General features: G+C 47.5%; 1 protein-coding gene across 2 annotated transcripts; it reads left to right on the forward strand.

Moving 5' to 3' along the window:
* The first annotated feature begins 1,141 nt into the window (after window positions 1-1,141).
* Window positions 1,142-15,141, forward strand: kctd20 (potassium channel tetramerization domain containing 20). 2 transcript variants are annotated; one of them, XM_066703322.1, is made up of 8 exons: window positions 1,142-1,393; window positions 7,447-7,532; window positions 7,640-7,781; window positions 8,016-8,118; window positions 8,754-8,874; window positions 10,542-10,739; window positions 11,791-11,901; window positions 12,009-15,141. In XM_066703322.1, the coding sequence occupies exons 1-8, from the start codon at window positions 1,386-1,388 to the stop codon at window positions 12,311-12,313; spliced, it is 1,074 nt and encodes a 357-aa protein (XP_066559419.1). In that variant the 5' UTR covers window positions 1,142-1,385; the 3' UTR covers window positions 12,314-15,141. The 2 variants fall into 2 exon arrangements, with proteins under 2 accessions (XP_066559419.1, XP_066559418.1); XM_066703321.1 differs by lacking the exon at window positions 1,142-1,393 and adding an exon at window positions 1,400-4,817.
* The last annotated feature ends 337 nt before the right edge of the window (window positions 15,142-15,478 follow it).

Here is a 15,478-nt window from a genome sequence, read left to right on the forward strand (position 1 = left end):
GGTTTGCAGGTCCGCAGCTGTAGTATGAAAGCAGGTTTGTCCCATGATATCATGTAAGTAGAAATAAATGTCAAAAGCAGTGAAAATACAGTACAACACTGCACTAGTACAACTACACAACAATACATTACACTCTATTATATAACATAGTACTACTACAGTATAATACAGTACTACACTGCACTGTTCCAGTATATTACACTGCACTGTATTGTACAGTATTACAAAAACAAACTCGTGAATATTTTTCCACAGCTTCTAGCCATTTCATATGTAAATAATAAACCAATAAGGAAAACGTGAGGTATAGTACAGAGAAAAGGTGTCATACGGGGACAAAAAATGTAATACCTGAACAAAAAGTGACCACACAAAGGAGTGCAAAAATACTCCACAAAAATGTCATGCGGGACCTAAAATTGTCATACAAGCAAAAAGTGTCATACGGGATTAAAGAAGTGTAATAAGGGACAAAATTGGGGGTTCCCAATGTCTGGTGATGGAGGGCCAATTTCCAGAGGTTGCGTGGGATGGGGGGGGTCGCGGTAGAAAATGAACCACTGATTTCTTGGCAGATGAAAATTAAACATGTCCCAATTCATACCTTTTTATGAACTTTAATTGTGCAATTTGTAACAGAAAATGTCCAAAAACTGTAACAATATAGTAAAAGTTTCAGAAGGGGGTGGTTGAAGGTTGGCTTTGGGGGGCCACACCAAACGTCCTCGAGGGCCGCACTTTGGGAACCTCTGCCATAAGGGGTTTTAGTTTTGTTGCAATTTCATGTAAGTATTACTCATGATTACTCAATTTCTTAGCAGACACCCTTTTCCAGGGTGATTTAGGAGTAGCCAGACTACCAGTAACAGTGAAGTTTACCAGCTTTGGGACAATAGGGACAATAAAAGATCAATAGGAGGGTGGGAGGGAATTAAACTTTAAAGAAGAAGAAGAAGAAGACGACTCTGCATTTTCTATGAGGGTACAACAGTGAAGCACAGCTTAATTGTAATCATGCACAGTGTAACTTCCCAGACAGTGATGCCGATGCAACAGCCTCTCCCGCTGTAGTTGAGAGAGAGAGAGAGAGAGAGAGAGAGAGAGAGAGAGAGAGAGAGAGAGAGAGAGAGAGAGAGAGAGAGAGAGAGAGAGAGAGAGAGAGAGAGAGAGAGAGAGAGAGAGAGAGAGGGAGAGAGGGAGACTCTTATTTTGGCAGGCGTCTCGAGGTGTGCGCTGCAGGGCAGGACTCGGATCCTCAGCCCCACGGAAGCCGCCGCCGCCGCCGCCGCCGCAGTTCAGACTCGCAGCGCCGCTCGGAGGAGCTCCACACGGCGGACCTGCGGACGGAGCAGAGCGGCAACCATGCGCCCAGCGGCGGGGGAGCCATGAGCGAGTGAGTGTCCGGCGCCTCAGCCGGCATTCAACATGTAGGCAGACAGGCAGCATGAGGGCTCCGGTGCGAGCGTGTAGGCAATGAACGCACAGCGCTGCGGAGGTCGCATCTGGATTAGTGTCCGTTTCACTCGCAGTGGGTGAAGGGTAGCAGTGTGGCAACGCAGAAACGATTGTTTCCATTGAAGTTAACCAGATGCTGTAGATGTGATGTCTGTTTTATGTTTCAGAACAAAGCGAAATACCAATTATTATAATAGTGTGAAGTTAAACTAATACCGCAGTATCAGTGTGAAATGTATTGTTAGCTACCTGGGTCTGATTCACAGCACAGAAATGCGGATTTTCCAGCCACACTAAATAAGGGGCGTTTTTACAAGCTCTCCGCATTTTTTAAAACACAATGTAGCGGCCTTTCCGCGGTGTGGGTCCGGCACTTTCGATGGCCGTGATTGACAGCCCTGAGGGACAGGATGGCATTGCGAGGGGACTGGACTGTGAAGTTGGGGACTTTGTTGTTGTTGTTGTTGTTTGTTGTTGTTATTATGAACTGATAGACAAGTTGGGCTTTCAGCTGTTGTCTTCTCTCGGTTGAAATTAATCTCCGTCATGCAGTTCAGTATCTGTCAGGATCAAGTATTGAAGTTGATGTTCTCGGGGAATTGGAAAACTGGGAAAACTCCTGTTTGGAAATGTGGTCGTGCAGGTTTTGAAATCTTACGAACAGGGCCATACAGGATGTTATTTAATGCATGACATGATTCAGGAGCTCTTCACCGTCTTTGTAGCGATGACACCCACTGCTATGACATCACAGCTGCTTGGCTCTGTATTGAAACTGTTCCCTCATATCCGGTGTTAGAGATGACTCCTACTACTGCTATGACATCACAGCTGCTTGGCTCTAGACTCAAAATGTTTCCTTATATCCCATGTTAGTAGCCATGACACGTACTGCTATGATATCACAGCTGATTGGTTCTTCTACTGCTATGACATCACAGCTGCTTGGCTACAGACTAGACTCAAACTGTTCTCTCATAATATTTAGTGTTAGAATCATATTTGTATTGGTTTACTTCAAGAGAGATTGCAGAATGTGTGTTCAGACCTCTGAGTCTAGAGTCCAGTGTCAGTTGTCGTCACTCTGTCTTTGGATAGGAATTTCTTCTCCGGGGGGAAGTGTCGTGTTCTGGTCTTAACTGGATGTAGGTTAAATCCTACTGACTCAGCACCACCTGCCTTTACCTGTAAGATTTCACCAGATCTGGCTTTCGGGGATAATAGGGGCTGGCATATCAACTCTTTACTACCCCCCCACCTCTCCTGTCTGGGCTCCTGCTGCTCACTGGTCTTTTAACCTGAAGTCACAGCTCAGGAAATCTACACAGACGCATGGCAAGGGACAGGGACGCAGTAATGTTCTGGCTATGGCTATTAGGAGCATGTTACTCTCATACAGGAGAAACAGGAGGCTGTGGATAAAACGACCCACCGTTTACATGTTCTAGTTTGTTAGCATGAGCACAGTGGCAGAGCTTTTTGTGCCTTCAAAGAATGCCAGTGATCACCAACCTGGGAAAAAGGATAGTATAGTCTACCAAAGAGTCAAGCCCCTGGTAGATTGTTCTAAACATATAGTGCCAATTTAAGTCGGTATCAAGTGAAGCGAAGCGAAGCGCCCCCACTTCTCGTCTCTGACTTCCTCACTCTGGTCTGACCCGTTCTAGTCCCGACATCCTGTCACTTTTCAGTAAAGCAGGATTTATAGACCCACACATGCGCCAGCGATAGGGTACTTCACAGAGACTGAGATTCTTGCTGCAGTATTAATTTCATTTGCCTGCTGCCACTGCTGCTAACTGTTAGCAGTTTTAACAGCCTTCACCTGCAGTGGCTTTGGCTATAACCTCCCGCAGTAATCTCTCTCTCTCTCTCTCTTCGATTTCACTTCCCTCAGATGCTTTTCCTTGTGAGAGAGATTGTGATCTTATTTTCTTTTTCTTCTCTAATGTGAGGGTTGTCGGACTCAGCAATGCTATGTAGGCTATTTCTCAGAATGGTGTCGCCTAAGCAGGGTGAATCTCTGTAACTGATTCACACATCCCGCTTTGCTCTTCAATTATACACGATCATATTCCATTTATGAATGCCTTTATTTTTATTCTTTAATGACACACATCCAGTAACACTCTGAGTTACAACTATGACTCAAAAGTCTTCCACCCTACTTGCATCATAAGAATATAAATAGTTACAAAGAATAGTGAGCCTTTGAGCCCATCTTTTTCAATTGTTGTCCACCAGCCAGCAGCTGTTCCAGACCCCTCCAACTCGTAGGGTAAATAAGTGCCTCCTGTTGCCAGTGCCAAATGTTTTTCTTAATTTCCGCTTGTGACCTCGGGTCTGCGTTTCACTGTTGAGCTTGCCTATAATGTCAGCGTGGTGCCAAACGTGGGGCCATAGCTGTGGAGTCAAGGTGACTGGCTGCACATTCCTGTCCATGATGGATTACTTATTACAAATGGGAACAATGCACAGGCCTTGACACAGACGACGGCGGCCTTTTGTTTGAGATTGCTTTGTTAAAGTCTCAGACCCTTACAAGAAATTGTGCTGAAGGAGTCTTTTACAATTAGTTTTTTACTGAGTTTGTTTGGTTAATATTTAAGTGAAAACAAAGCAATAGTTGTGCGTTTGTACAGTGTTTGTACTGAAGACATGATCGGTCACCTTTGAGCTCCGATTTGATCAGGCTTGACTTAACTGGACACTTGTGATGTAAGCTTTTAGGCGCCACTGTTTAAACATTTTAATCTGTTTGCAAACATTCCCGCTTTCATCTTGTTTTGCAAGTTTAAACAGTTTAAAGGTGAGGTGTTTCAAAGAAAGTAAGAAGGATATTCAATTCCAGCAGCTAAAAACAAGGTATTACAGAGCGTGCAGATGATGTTTAATGATCAGCAAGAAGGGGTAAAAGAAATCTGGAAATTGACACTTTCAGCTGTGTATTTAATTTTAGTTCTTTCTGTACGTTGTGTTCTGGGGGGCAACGCGGACTGTAACTTACCTTTCCCCCACTCACTGGCTTTCTGTGTCTTTCACCTTGCTCTACTTCTTTACTTATTAAAAACTTTCCACTGAGAGGTGCGTCAGGGGGTGAGAGGAGGCATGAGGAATAAAAACAGCCAGTTTCGGGTTTCCGGACGCCGGTGGGGGGGGTTACAGAGCACAGTGCGGAGCTGTAGTGGGCCAGGCTGGGCCCAAGCAACAATCGCGCACTTCATCTGCTCAGTGGGATCTGTCAGCCCCGGCATTCCTCAGACACCGCCACCCCCCCCACCTGATGCACCTCGCCGTGACTGGCACACAGACGCCCCACAGACGGAAACAACCAGACTCTCTCCTTCCAGGAACTGGTTTGGGTACGTGCAGCCGGGGACAGACGGCTGGGCGGTGAGATTGTTTGGGGGATTCGAGTTTTTCCTCAAACACATAAACAAACCATTAGCACTGGTTTGCTTGCTTCAACATGGTATATTTGATTTTTTTTTTTTTTTTTTTTTGCAAGTTTCCGACTCCCCACCCCCTTTACTGAGAACCTAGTGATCTTGGATACTTTACGAGGGGAAATACTGGATGTTACCCAGTGTCAGCATACTAGTGCACATAGAATGAATATGTGAATTGCGTTTTTTGTGGAATAAATAACAAATGCAGGAAACTGGCCCCCTCCTGTGAGCTCCCCTGCAGACCCTGGTCAGGGAGACGTTTCCTCAGGGTTGTGGAAGCTTTCCAGCTTTCATATTGCACCGAACTTTGAATAAATGCATTTAAGCAAAACTTCTCCCTGCCATGTTGAAGGTCACCCTGAAACGGTCGATTTGGGACTAAAGTTGGGTGTTTCTCTTCCCTATTAAGCGGACATGTTGGTCTGGGAACCTTCGGCACTGCCCGGCATCAGGTAGTGTTTTGTAGTGTGTCAGCTACAGCTGATCTGGAATCTCTAATACAGGGCATCGGGAGTTTTCTTATTGCGGTAATTGGTTTTAATTCCCCTAAGCTCCTGTAACCTTATGGACCGTGTGTAGCTAAGCTCATGCGCTCTGCGCTTGCGAGGCCAGGGGAGTGCGCGAGTCTCCCGCATCCGGACGGGGAAGAGAACCAAATCCCTCTCGGGTTGGTGGCACGTCTGAGGTTCAGTTAAGATTGTCACCGATATATAAAAGAGGGGGAGGGGGGATGACGCAGGCTCCGACAGATAGAAGAATAAGCCTAGACTTACGAAACAAGCTGTCCAGTCTAAGCCCCCACTACACACACTCACACAAACCCGATTCTCCAGTCCCTTGTGTTTATATCGGTCCTGTCTGTTTGTGAGGGGTCTGCAGGGTGCAAAAGGCCAGGATGTTTGTGTGTGCGCATCTATAGTTTAGTTTTATTTATGTCTTGGAGTTTTGGCACAAGTTCTACTATTTCTAGGTCAAGACTGCTCATTTTATTGTGGCCAGGCCGCAAGCTTTGCAAAACCTCGCCTCACTGCCTGCATCTGAGCCTCTCTGTCTTGAGGTCTGAGGGGCGTCCAGCTTCCCGGCGTCTCAGCCTGTGACCTCCCCGTGTCCACCCCTCCCCAATGGATCAGAGACACTCGCAGCGCTCCTCGCAGCAGATCGTTCAAACCACAGTAGAAAGCAGCCTACTCCCTTTTTGCCTTTTGACATCTAATCCCCCACATGCCTGCTGGAATTTCCCCCATGGCATTGCAGTGGTTTCGTTTGTTTTTTCGTCTTCCTTTTCAAAATGAATACGGCAACATTATTGTCTTCATGTTCCCGCACATTTCACAACATTTTTTTTTGCTTTTTATTATCAATTTGTAAATGCTTTATTCTTCTTTTGCTTCAATGGAAAAAAATCGCATCCCAGCAGCAGACTGGCAGACTCAGTCGCTCTCGGCTGCCGGGGGGAAGGCTTTTATTTGTGACGGTCCTCTTTATCGCCTCTATCTCTTATCTGTGTCGCTCATCCGTCTCTCTTGTTACTGGCCGTGTCTGGTGCGCCGCGGCAGGTGAGCGCCTGCTGTGAGAGTGACGAGCAAGGGCCGGGAGGAAACGAGAGAGGCTTTGGGGCGCCGCTCCCGCCTCGTTATTTGCCTGCTTAATTATCCGTGAAAAGACAGGCAAAAATGTAGCCCACAACAAACGCTCTGGCTGCCTGCGCTCTCTCTCTCTCTCTCTCTCTCTCTTCCCCCCCTCCCTGGCACATTAGCAAAATGCTCACTGATTTCAAAGGCACACACACTGCATTTTCTCATCCCTCAGTAATCATGTCTAGGTGCTGCTGGGTACCTTCTTTCTTTTCACCTCCTTCAGCTTTAAGGCCTTTTGAAATGCAAAGCCTTTGTTTGGGTTGGTCGGCCCGGCCGATCATGTCTTCTGTGGCTCCTGGGCCCCCGATTGTTCTTTTTTCCAGACAGTAATGTCACTTTGTACCCTGTAACCTGACAGTTTGTGGTTTGGATGTATAACCACCACAGTTTCTGCCCAGCCCCACACTACAGTTTCAAAGGGATTAAAACAAATACAATTTCAAGCAGAAAATCAGAGTAAGAAGATCCAATTCCAAACCGCAGGCTGGTGTAGTGTGCCGATTCATCCAGCTGGGTTTGAATGGCAGGGATGCAGGTAAACACTGTGATGTTAAAGAGGTGAAAATATGCAAGGTGTCTCTGTGAAGCATGCAGTTTTTGCCCAGTTATGTATTTATAGAATTCGGAATGATAAAGGAATATTTTTAGTGCAGCCTAGTGGCCTGATTCAGTCAAGGAGTCTGTTTCGCTGTCTGGGATTTTTATGCCGTATCCGGTGCAAATGAGTGCGTTACAAAAAAAGAAAGAAAAGCTCTGAGAACCTGCCCCCGTTTGACATTTAAAAAGAGTGGCGCACCTCATTTAACTGAGCACTTCCACAGAAACAGTATTTGCATTAATTTGTGTGGGTGTGGCGCGAGGAACTCCCACTCCTAACCGCCTGTCTGTGAATCTGTGTGTCGCAGCTCCCACATGAGCGGCATCGGCGCAGACCTTCCGGGGGGACCGACCCAGGGCGGGGGGGCGCGCGGCAGAGATGGGCAACGCGTGGGTGAGTTGGTACCGTCTCGCACTACGCCACTGTTTCGCGCCCCGTGTCACTGCCCGGGCCCGAGATCTAAAGCCAGTCGCTCACATTTCCCTCCCTCTCTCCGGCAGAAGCGGGGGGTGCCGCCGAGATGACGGGCGCGTTGGGCACTGCCATGGCCGCCTCGGAGAGAGTGACGCTGGTGGTCGACAACACGTGCTTTGTGGTGGACCCGGGGGTCTTCACTGCCCACCCCGACACAATGCTGGGGAGGTATGACACGCCTCCTCCTCTCTGTACCCAGAACTGCCTTTCTGCTCTGAGAAGACGAAGTTCGCAGTTTATGTAGTTGGCAGACTCGCGATGAAGGGATGATTGTCATTTTAACTGTTTGACTAGTGCTTAACCACCACTGCAGAGCAAACATAAATAAATATATATATATATCACACAAGCCTGGCTCTGGAAGGTTCTGCTTCACAAGCTCCTGTTTTTCCTCCAACACAGGATGTTCGGGCCAGCCAGACAGAATAATTTCACCCGGCCCAATGAGAAAGGAGAGTACGAGATTGCCGAGGGCATCAGCGCCACCATCTTCCGGGTCGTTCTGGTCAGTACCCGGATTCCTCCTCCGTCCAGTCTGTCGTCGAGACTTTGTGTCCCTCTCTGTCTGCATTTGTTGCACATCCGTCCTTGTCTGAAATAGAAAACGACAAATAACAAAACCCATAAAATCTCCCGAGTGTCTCATGATTTTGAGAACTTTGTTTCAATTAATCATCAGAAAGTCTGGGGAGTGTCTTTGTACCTCTTCATCTTCCTCAAAATAGAAGAAGAAAGAAATTGGCGATCGCTTCACAGCAGCCCGGTTTGACAACCCCCCACTGAATTACCAGATTGAGTCATTAACGCTGCAGAGAGGAAGTCTAATAAAAGTTTAACTTTCTTCTTCTTATTTTTTTTTTTTAAAGCTGTAAGAAAATGTTTTCACACCTGGATGAAGTTGGGGACAAATGTAGCTGGTTATTTGAGACCTCCTTACACAGATATATTTATACCTGTACAGTCAATGTTTTTCAATCATTTCTCCCCATCAATAAACTGAATGACTGATTTTCATGTCATTGTCGTTTCTCCACGGACGGCTATACGTGTCTTGGAATCTCTGAGTGATTTGAAATATATGTGACATGTATGTGTGTTAGAAAGTGACTCTCTAATTCTTCCCCCCCGCCTCTCTTTCAGGATTATTACCGGACGGGGGTCCTGCGCTGTCCGGACGGAGTCTCGGTGGCGGAGCTCCGCGACGCCTGTGACTATCTGTGCATCAACTTCGACTACAGCACCGTCAAGTGCCGCGACCTCAGTGAGTACGACCGGCAAGCGGCACTGCTGCTAGTGGGAAGGACTTTTCTGGGGGTTGAACTGGATTGTTGCGTGAGCTCGGCATTCTGGGAAATTCTAGTTTGGCTATTGCAAGGTGGTATTGGATTCATCTTTCCCCCTCTGGCAAAAGAGCACCATCTGTGTTCTGCACCGCCAAAAAAATGGGTTTCTCCATCTGCACTGTTGTTGATGCACAAATCCAGTGTTAGGAAGCAGTGGGGTCCCCTGCCTTGATTAGTTTGTGTCTCGGTTCTCTAGCGAAACTGAAATGCCTGTCAATCAAGTGGCGTCACATTCTTTTCATGTCGTTCTCATTATCCAAAGTGCTAATACTGTTGCCGACATAACGCAGAAAAAACTTAAACCCGAAACCTTACCTTAGGGACTCCGGCGTTCATTCGGTTATGTGCCGCTCCCCTCGGTACGGCGCACGAGAGGGTGACGTGATTCTTCCAAAGCCGACTGAAACCTGTCACGTCGCTCAAGGGGGAAAAAGATAAGAGAACCCTGCCGACAGCTGGCAAAGAATGTCCTTTGTTAGATCGGCTGGTATTTGTTTGCATTGTTAGTCGCGGAATTGGAAGATCAAACTGCAAGATGAGTCGTCATCGGATCTGTGTCTGTTAACTCTATGAAGGTGTGCTGCCTGAGAGCTGGCTTTTATTTTGCCACCGGTGTCACAGACAGAGATGTGAAAGATTTGGGAGCTACTAAAGATGCTCATGATTACAAAAGGAGAGAACGCGTGAAAATATCTTAGCTTCTCTCTTTCGCCTGTTTTTGCAGTGATTCAAGTTTTTACTCATTGTGTATAGCATTGTGACAAAATTTGTTGAACGTCGCAAATTTTTTGCACATCCGAAATCTAATCACATGTGCCATCTTTGTTTACTTGGGAGCAGATCAGTTTGGTCCAAAGTCGTTTCGGCTCAGGATGATTCGGCAAAAATCTAAACTTTTCAGTTTTGTGGTATGATTTTTATCATCATTAGCTGCTTTTATATTTGAAATGTATCAAATAAGGAATTGTATGTCCACACGGACGTATAGCCTATGGGCTCATACACACGTGATGATTTTTTCTTGTTATCATCAGTATCCTGGTGTAATTAGTACTAATTACTACTTCTATTTGCTAGTACGAAGTGAACGTATTTTTAGAGCAGCTCATGTTTTTTAAATTTACAAACTACAAGTACTCGGTAGTAAAGTGACTGATCATAGTGATGCATGAACTTAAGAAACCATGTTCAATGGTGACTTTTGCATCTCTGAACAGGTAATTCAGACTGTCTGATGACTCACGAAATTGTTATAATTTAAATGAAATAAAAGTAATAAGTGCTCCATTACATTCAGTTTTAGGACTATGAGTGGATGTTTATTTCAGCTCTGACACATTTTACTGCCTGTCATTTAAATGTTAAATATTTCATTTTTTTTATAAAAACTGTAGAAAAATGATTGTACAGTACTTCTGGCAAATAATACAAAAAAGGCTCAAGCTATATAAATACACTACATCTGCACCCTCATCCACACAGATTTATCAACTGACACACACGCTCTGGTGCCCGTGCGGGGGAAGCAGGTATATTGTTGGTGACTTGCGGGCGAGTGGCGTCTGACCTGTGGCCTCTCTGCCAGGCGCGCTGCTGCACGAGCTCTCCAACGACGGGGCGCGGCGGCAGTTTGAGGGCTTCCTGGAGGAGCTGGTGCTGCCCGCCATGGTGTCGAGCGCGCAGGGCGGCGAGAGGGAGTGCCACATCGTGGTGCTGACGGACGACGACACCGTGGACTGGGACCAGGAGAACCCGCCGCCCATGGGGGAAGAGTACTCACAGAGTAAGAGCCGCCTGGCCACACTGGGGCTGGTTCCCACTACTGCTCACAGGCAGATGTTTGTAGCGTGAAAAAGCCTTTAATTCTGTATCTTAATTTGGGGGTCATGGGATTATGAAACGCTATAACCCTGAACAGAGCAGACATTACCCTGAACCGAGACTTTAACCAGCAGTCTATTGTTACTCAACAGAAAGGTATTGAAGAAGAAGAAAATATATAAATGTATATTTTTTTAAACGGCTTGTAGCATATGGGTTAAATGAACAGAAAACTGGCTAACTTGCCGCAAATGGGTGAATATAATTATGTGGTTTGGCTACAACCTTCTCCTGCATCTGAAAATCACAGAGTGTCGGTGAGGCTCTTGCACAAAAATAAACCCATATCCGAGCAGAACTGGAGGGAGTTGTTGCCGTAGCCAGATGTCAAGCGCAGACTGTAGTAAGTGTAGAAAGATTTCTAAATGCATTGAGCAGCACAACTCCCGTTTGCTGTCTGGGTTTTCCCCCTTCTCCGTGAGTCACGGCACACAGATTACTGCCTGCCTCCCCCCGGCGCTCCGCGTTTCCACGCCAGGAGACTCCTGAGCAGAGCGAGCGCGAGTCTCTATCGCGGCTTCACCCTGCGCTCTGCGTGGGTGGCCCGTGGGAGAGCTGGGCTGGAATACATGACAGAGCAGAACAGCAGACACTGACTCACCAGTCGTTCAACAGGCAGCTTGTTTTTTTTTTGTTTTGTAGATGTACACTGATGGAGGCGGAGAAATCTCTGCGTGGTTTTAAATAAGCAAAACCTCTCCCGGGATCAAAGCTCCGGGTCTCGTTTTATTGTTTAGATTTGAACTTGAGCAGGAATGTGTCTGCCATCGTGAACCCAGCAGTGCCACGCCTCTGATTCACACGTCAGGAGACAATGGATAGGAAAATCTGTGAATCACCTCCCCGGAGCTCCTGCTCTCCCAGATGTTTTGTGTTACTGTCTTAAGGGAGTGTCTCTTGGTGTGCGTTGGCGATGTTGGGTGCTACGACTGACCTCTCCCCTCTCTGTGCAGTTCTCTACAGCACCAAGCTGTACCGCTTTTTTAAGTACATCGAGAACCGGGACGTGGCCAAGGCGCTGCTGAAGGAGAGGGGTCTGAAGAACATCCGCATCGGCATCGAGGGTAAGAGGGGCGGGGAGAAATGGAAAAAGCCGGAATGGTGAGTGTGTGCTCGACATGGTGGTCATATTTGCCCCTGGTGTTAAGCTGCCGTCTGCGTTTCCCCCCAGGGTACCCCACCTGCAAGGAGAAGGTGAAGCGGCGGCCGGGCGGGAGGTCAGAGGTCATCTACAACTACGTGCAGCGGCCCTTCATTCAGCTGTCCTGGGAGAAGGAGGAGGGCAAGAGCCGCCACGTGGACTTCCAGTGTGTGCGCAGCAAGAGCGTGCCCAACCTGGCGGCCGCGGGGGGCGAGGGGAGCCCCAGGACCCCCGCCGCCCACCACCACCACCCCCCGCCCCAGGTGGACGAGCTGGACCGGCTCAACGGCCCCACCCTCCGCCTGTTCTCCTCGCAGACTCCCGACGAGGGCTGACGCAGCGCCACCGGACACCCCGCCTCGATCTCTTTCCCCCGCGCCACCTCCTTCCCTCTCCCCCACCACCCTCACAGAGTCCCCCTCTGCCAGGCACGACTGGATGAAGCTGCCAAGGTGACGCCGAGCGAAGCGCCGCGGCTGTAGCATGCCAGGCTGTTCCCACTACGGCCTCCCAGCTGAGGAGTCTTTTCTAGATCAGCCGGATTGCTTTTTTGTGTTCGTTCGTCTTTGTTTTCCACAGAATCTCTTATTTTGGTTGTTACATTTCAACATGGATGTGCCAATGTGTGGCTCGGGTACCGGAAGTCTGTGCGGCAGGCGTCGGGGCCGGTCAGCCGGTCGGTCACCGTGCCGTCGTTAGGGCTGCTGCTCCTGTTCTAGACACGGGAGACACTGACCTCTACTGGTCGTCTTCGCTGCAGGAGTGTTTGAGCTCCAGAGTTCAAATTGTTTGTTTATTATTATTCCGTTAACACGGACTGTGGACCAGCGCTCACCTCTGTGGCCACACTTGGGTCATTGCGCCTGCCCTCTCCACAGAGTCTGCAGGATGGGACCTCCCTCCAGAGAGAGAGACAGTGGAACATGCAGGATTGGGGAATTAGGGGGCAGGGCGTTTGCGTTGGGTGATTTTATTTTTCCTTTTTAAGCTTTCCTGGTCCCACTGGGAGACAGAAAGCTGACACCAGTGCCTGCAGGAGCTGCATGTGAGCCGAGGTGAACGTACAACATGTATCTGTCATGCAAAAAACAAATTGAATCACGGTTGTCTTAAGATACAATATCAACGGAGAGGAGAGGAGGTTTCGAGCTGGCTGCTTCCCGTGTAGGACGGAGACCAAGAGCTAGCGCACGTGATGCACACGGCATGCTTTTATACAGCGCCTTTCTTTGACTGCATCTCAAAGTGCTTGGACAACTGGTGGACAGCTTGCCAGGCTCTCCCCCCCACCCCACGCCCACACTGGAGTGTCTTTGCCTGCAAAGCTGCTGGGACTCGAGCATGCTGGGAAAGTGAGCCAGACCTCCGAGCAGCGGTGTATCCAGCAGCGTTCTTCAGCCAGGAGGGAAGAGCACAGGGTCCGACAGCAGGCTCTACACATGCCTGGGCTTTTGTGTGTTGGTTCTTTTTGTATCCTTATCAGAATTCTGCATGGTGTCCCTCGCCTGTACAGCACGTCCCTGTAGAGCGCCAGGCGAGCCTCCGCGTCCCTCGTGCGCCGTGGCCAGACAGCACTATGCTCTGGGAGAGAAACCAAGCGTAGAGTAGCTGCCGACCGTTGGAAAATATGCAGCCGATCATGGCTTGTGACACGAGATGCCATTGGGGTTTGAAAAGGGACCAGCGATCTACAGCACTTTAGCACAGCCTGAATTGTGTAAAAATGCAATCATTTTGAATGTTGATATTTTTATTTCTCTGATAATTACTACTACTTCTGGGAGTGCTGGAAAGAAGCTGCTGTTTTTTTGTTTTGTTGTTATTGTTCTCTGTGAGTATCTTGGCTTTATGTGGCTTTGTTAAGGGATTAAGGAATATTATTAGTCTTGGTTTGGGTGATTTTGGGGGGTTTGGAAGTGCACTGAATCTGGCATGATTTGATTTTTTTTCCTTCGATTTACCTCTAGAATTGTCAGGTGGATCTGAAGTCTTTCTAACGGAGGTGGATCTCCTTAATTCTAAGAGCATGCTGGTTGCTTTGGCATTTCGTCTTCAGCTGCATTTCCATCAGCAACAAGCAAACTCCTCCCCTCATAGATCAGTTCAGGTTATGCTGCTAAGTTTAATGACTCAAGAAGGATCTTTTCTGAAGCACAAATCTAAAGCTGGAATGACAAAATCCAAGCTTGTGTTCGGTCGTTGTTTTTCTCTTGTTACAGTCTGTAAAAACCAAACCGCCAGTGAAGAGAGGTGTGTCAGTAGTTTTTGCACGTGAAGCCGTTACTGTATTCTCAGAGCATCACATTTTGGCCGATTGGTGGAGGAAGTGGAAGAACGGTCATCGATGTGGAGAAAATCACTGTTAACAAAAAGCAAAAAAAGGAATTTCATATACATATCAAAAGGAATGGGACAAGCCTGATGCTTTTACTGTTGTTACCATCAGTGTATCGTATATTTTCACCAGCCTCGTTATCGCGAGGCGCCTACAACCACCATCTTACAGAACTGGGAGCGCAACACGCTCCTCCCGGGTGAGTCATCCTTGACCCTAGAACACCTCCGGGAGTAACAGGAACAGTGAATGGAGGACGGAGCACTACAAATTTCCCAGCATTCCTCTGACCATCAATCGAAAGGGACCGCGGTAGGCATTGCGACCCAGGGGTGGTTCTGCAACTTGTTAAAATGATGCATAATGTCTTTACGTACACAGTATATGTATGTGACCATATCGGCAGGAGTAGGGCTTTGTAAAATTATAATTTATGCAGATTGTCTGCTTTCGATATTGTTCTACAAATTGACATCCTACCAGTAAACTGAAGTATTGCGTGTCACGGTCACAGCCTTTGGCCTCTGGGAGCAGTTTGTAAAATCTCAAACTAATTGTGAAAAAAAGATGAAGGACATCAATTCAGAGGTTGTTTTTCTTCTTCATTCAAGTGTTCGGCTTCAGTCGTTGACCTGTTGTGCGTCGATGAGAATCAGTTTTAGTCTATTTTTGCAAATTGAATGCACCCAGAACTTGTACAGATATAATGCCGATCTGCATCTGGTGTACATTTCATTCTGGAGATTAGTGTATGTTCCCATGGTGACAGGACCACCCTGAATGGTGTACATTGTTATGATGTAATAAACATTAAAAACTGAACCTTCACACAGTGTACCTGCTGTTCTTTGTGTCTGGTGTACCGAGGTCGGTATGGAATATCCTGCCAGTTCTCAGATTCCCCGTTAATTACTGTTGAAACAGTGCAGTGATCGATGGAGAAACTGCGCATGTCTACACCAGCAGCCCAACCTGACCGCTCTCCAAGCTTTCGCCCAATCAGAAGAGAGATCATACGCCCCTACCTATGACCTTCTCTAATATGTTCGGAAGGACCCCAGCTGTGTTGGCTAGTTTTAATTCAGGTGGCATAAGCAAAGCTGTAGAAATGTACACAATGCAGGGCACAAGCCTGTACATCACAAGGACCCGATATAGGTATAAA

Source organism: Amia ocellicauda, chromosome 5 (assembly GCF_036373705.1).
Source record: "Amia ocellicauda isolate fAmiCal2 chromosome 5, fAmiCal2.hap1, whole genome shotgun sequence".
Lineage (NCBI taxonomy): Eukaryota > Metazoa > Chordata > Actinopteri > Amiiformes > Amiidae > Amia > Amia ocellicauda.

Coding starts and splice junctions, on each gene's coding strand:
- kctd20 (XM_066703321.1), top strand. CDS start 4,564: ATGAGGAATAAAAACAGCCAGTTTCGGGTTTCCGGACGCCGGTGGGGG. Junction 7,782..8,015: donor CCCGACACAATGCTGGGGAG/GTATGACACGCC, acceptor CCTCCAACACAG/GATGTTCGGGCCAGCCAGAC. Junction 8,119..8,753: donor CCATCTTCCGGGTCGTTCTG/GTCAGTACCCGG, acceptor CCTCTCTTTCAG/GATTATTACCGGACGGGGGT.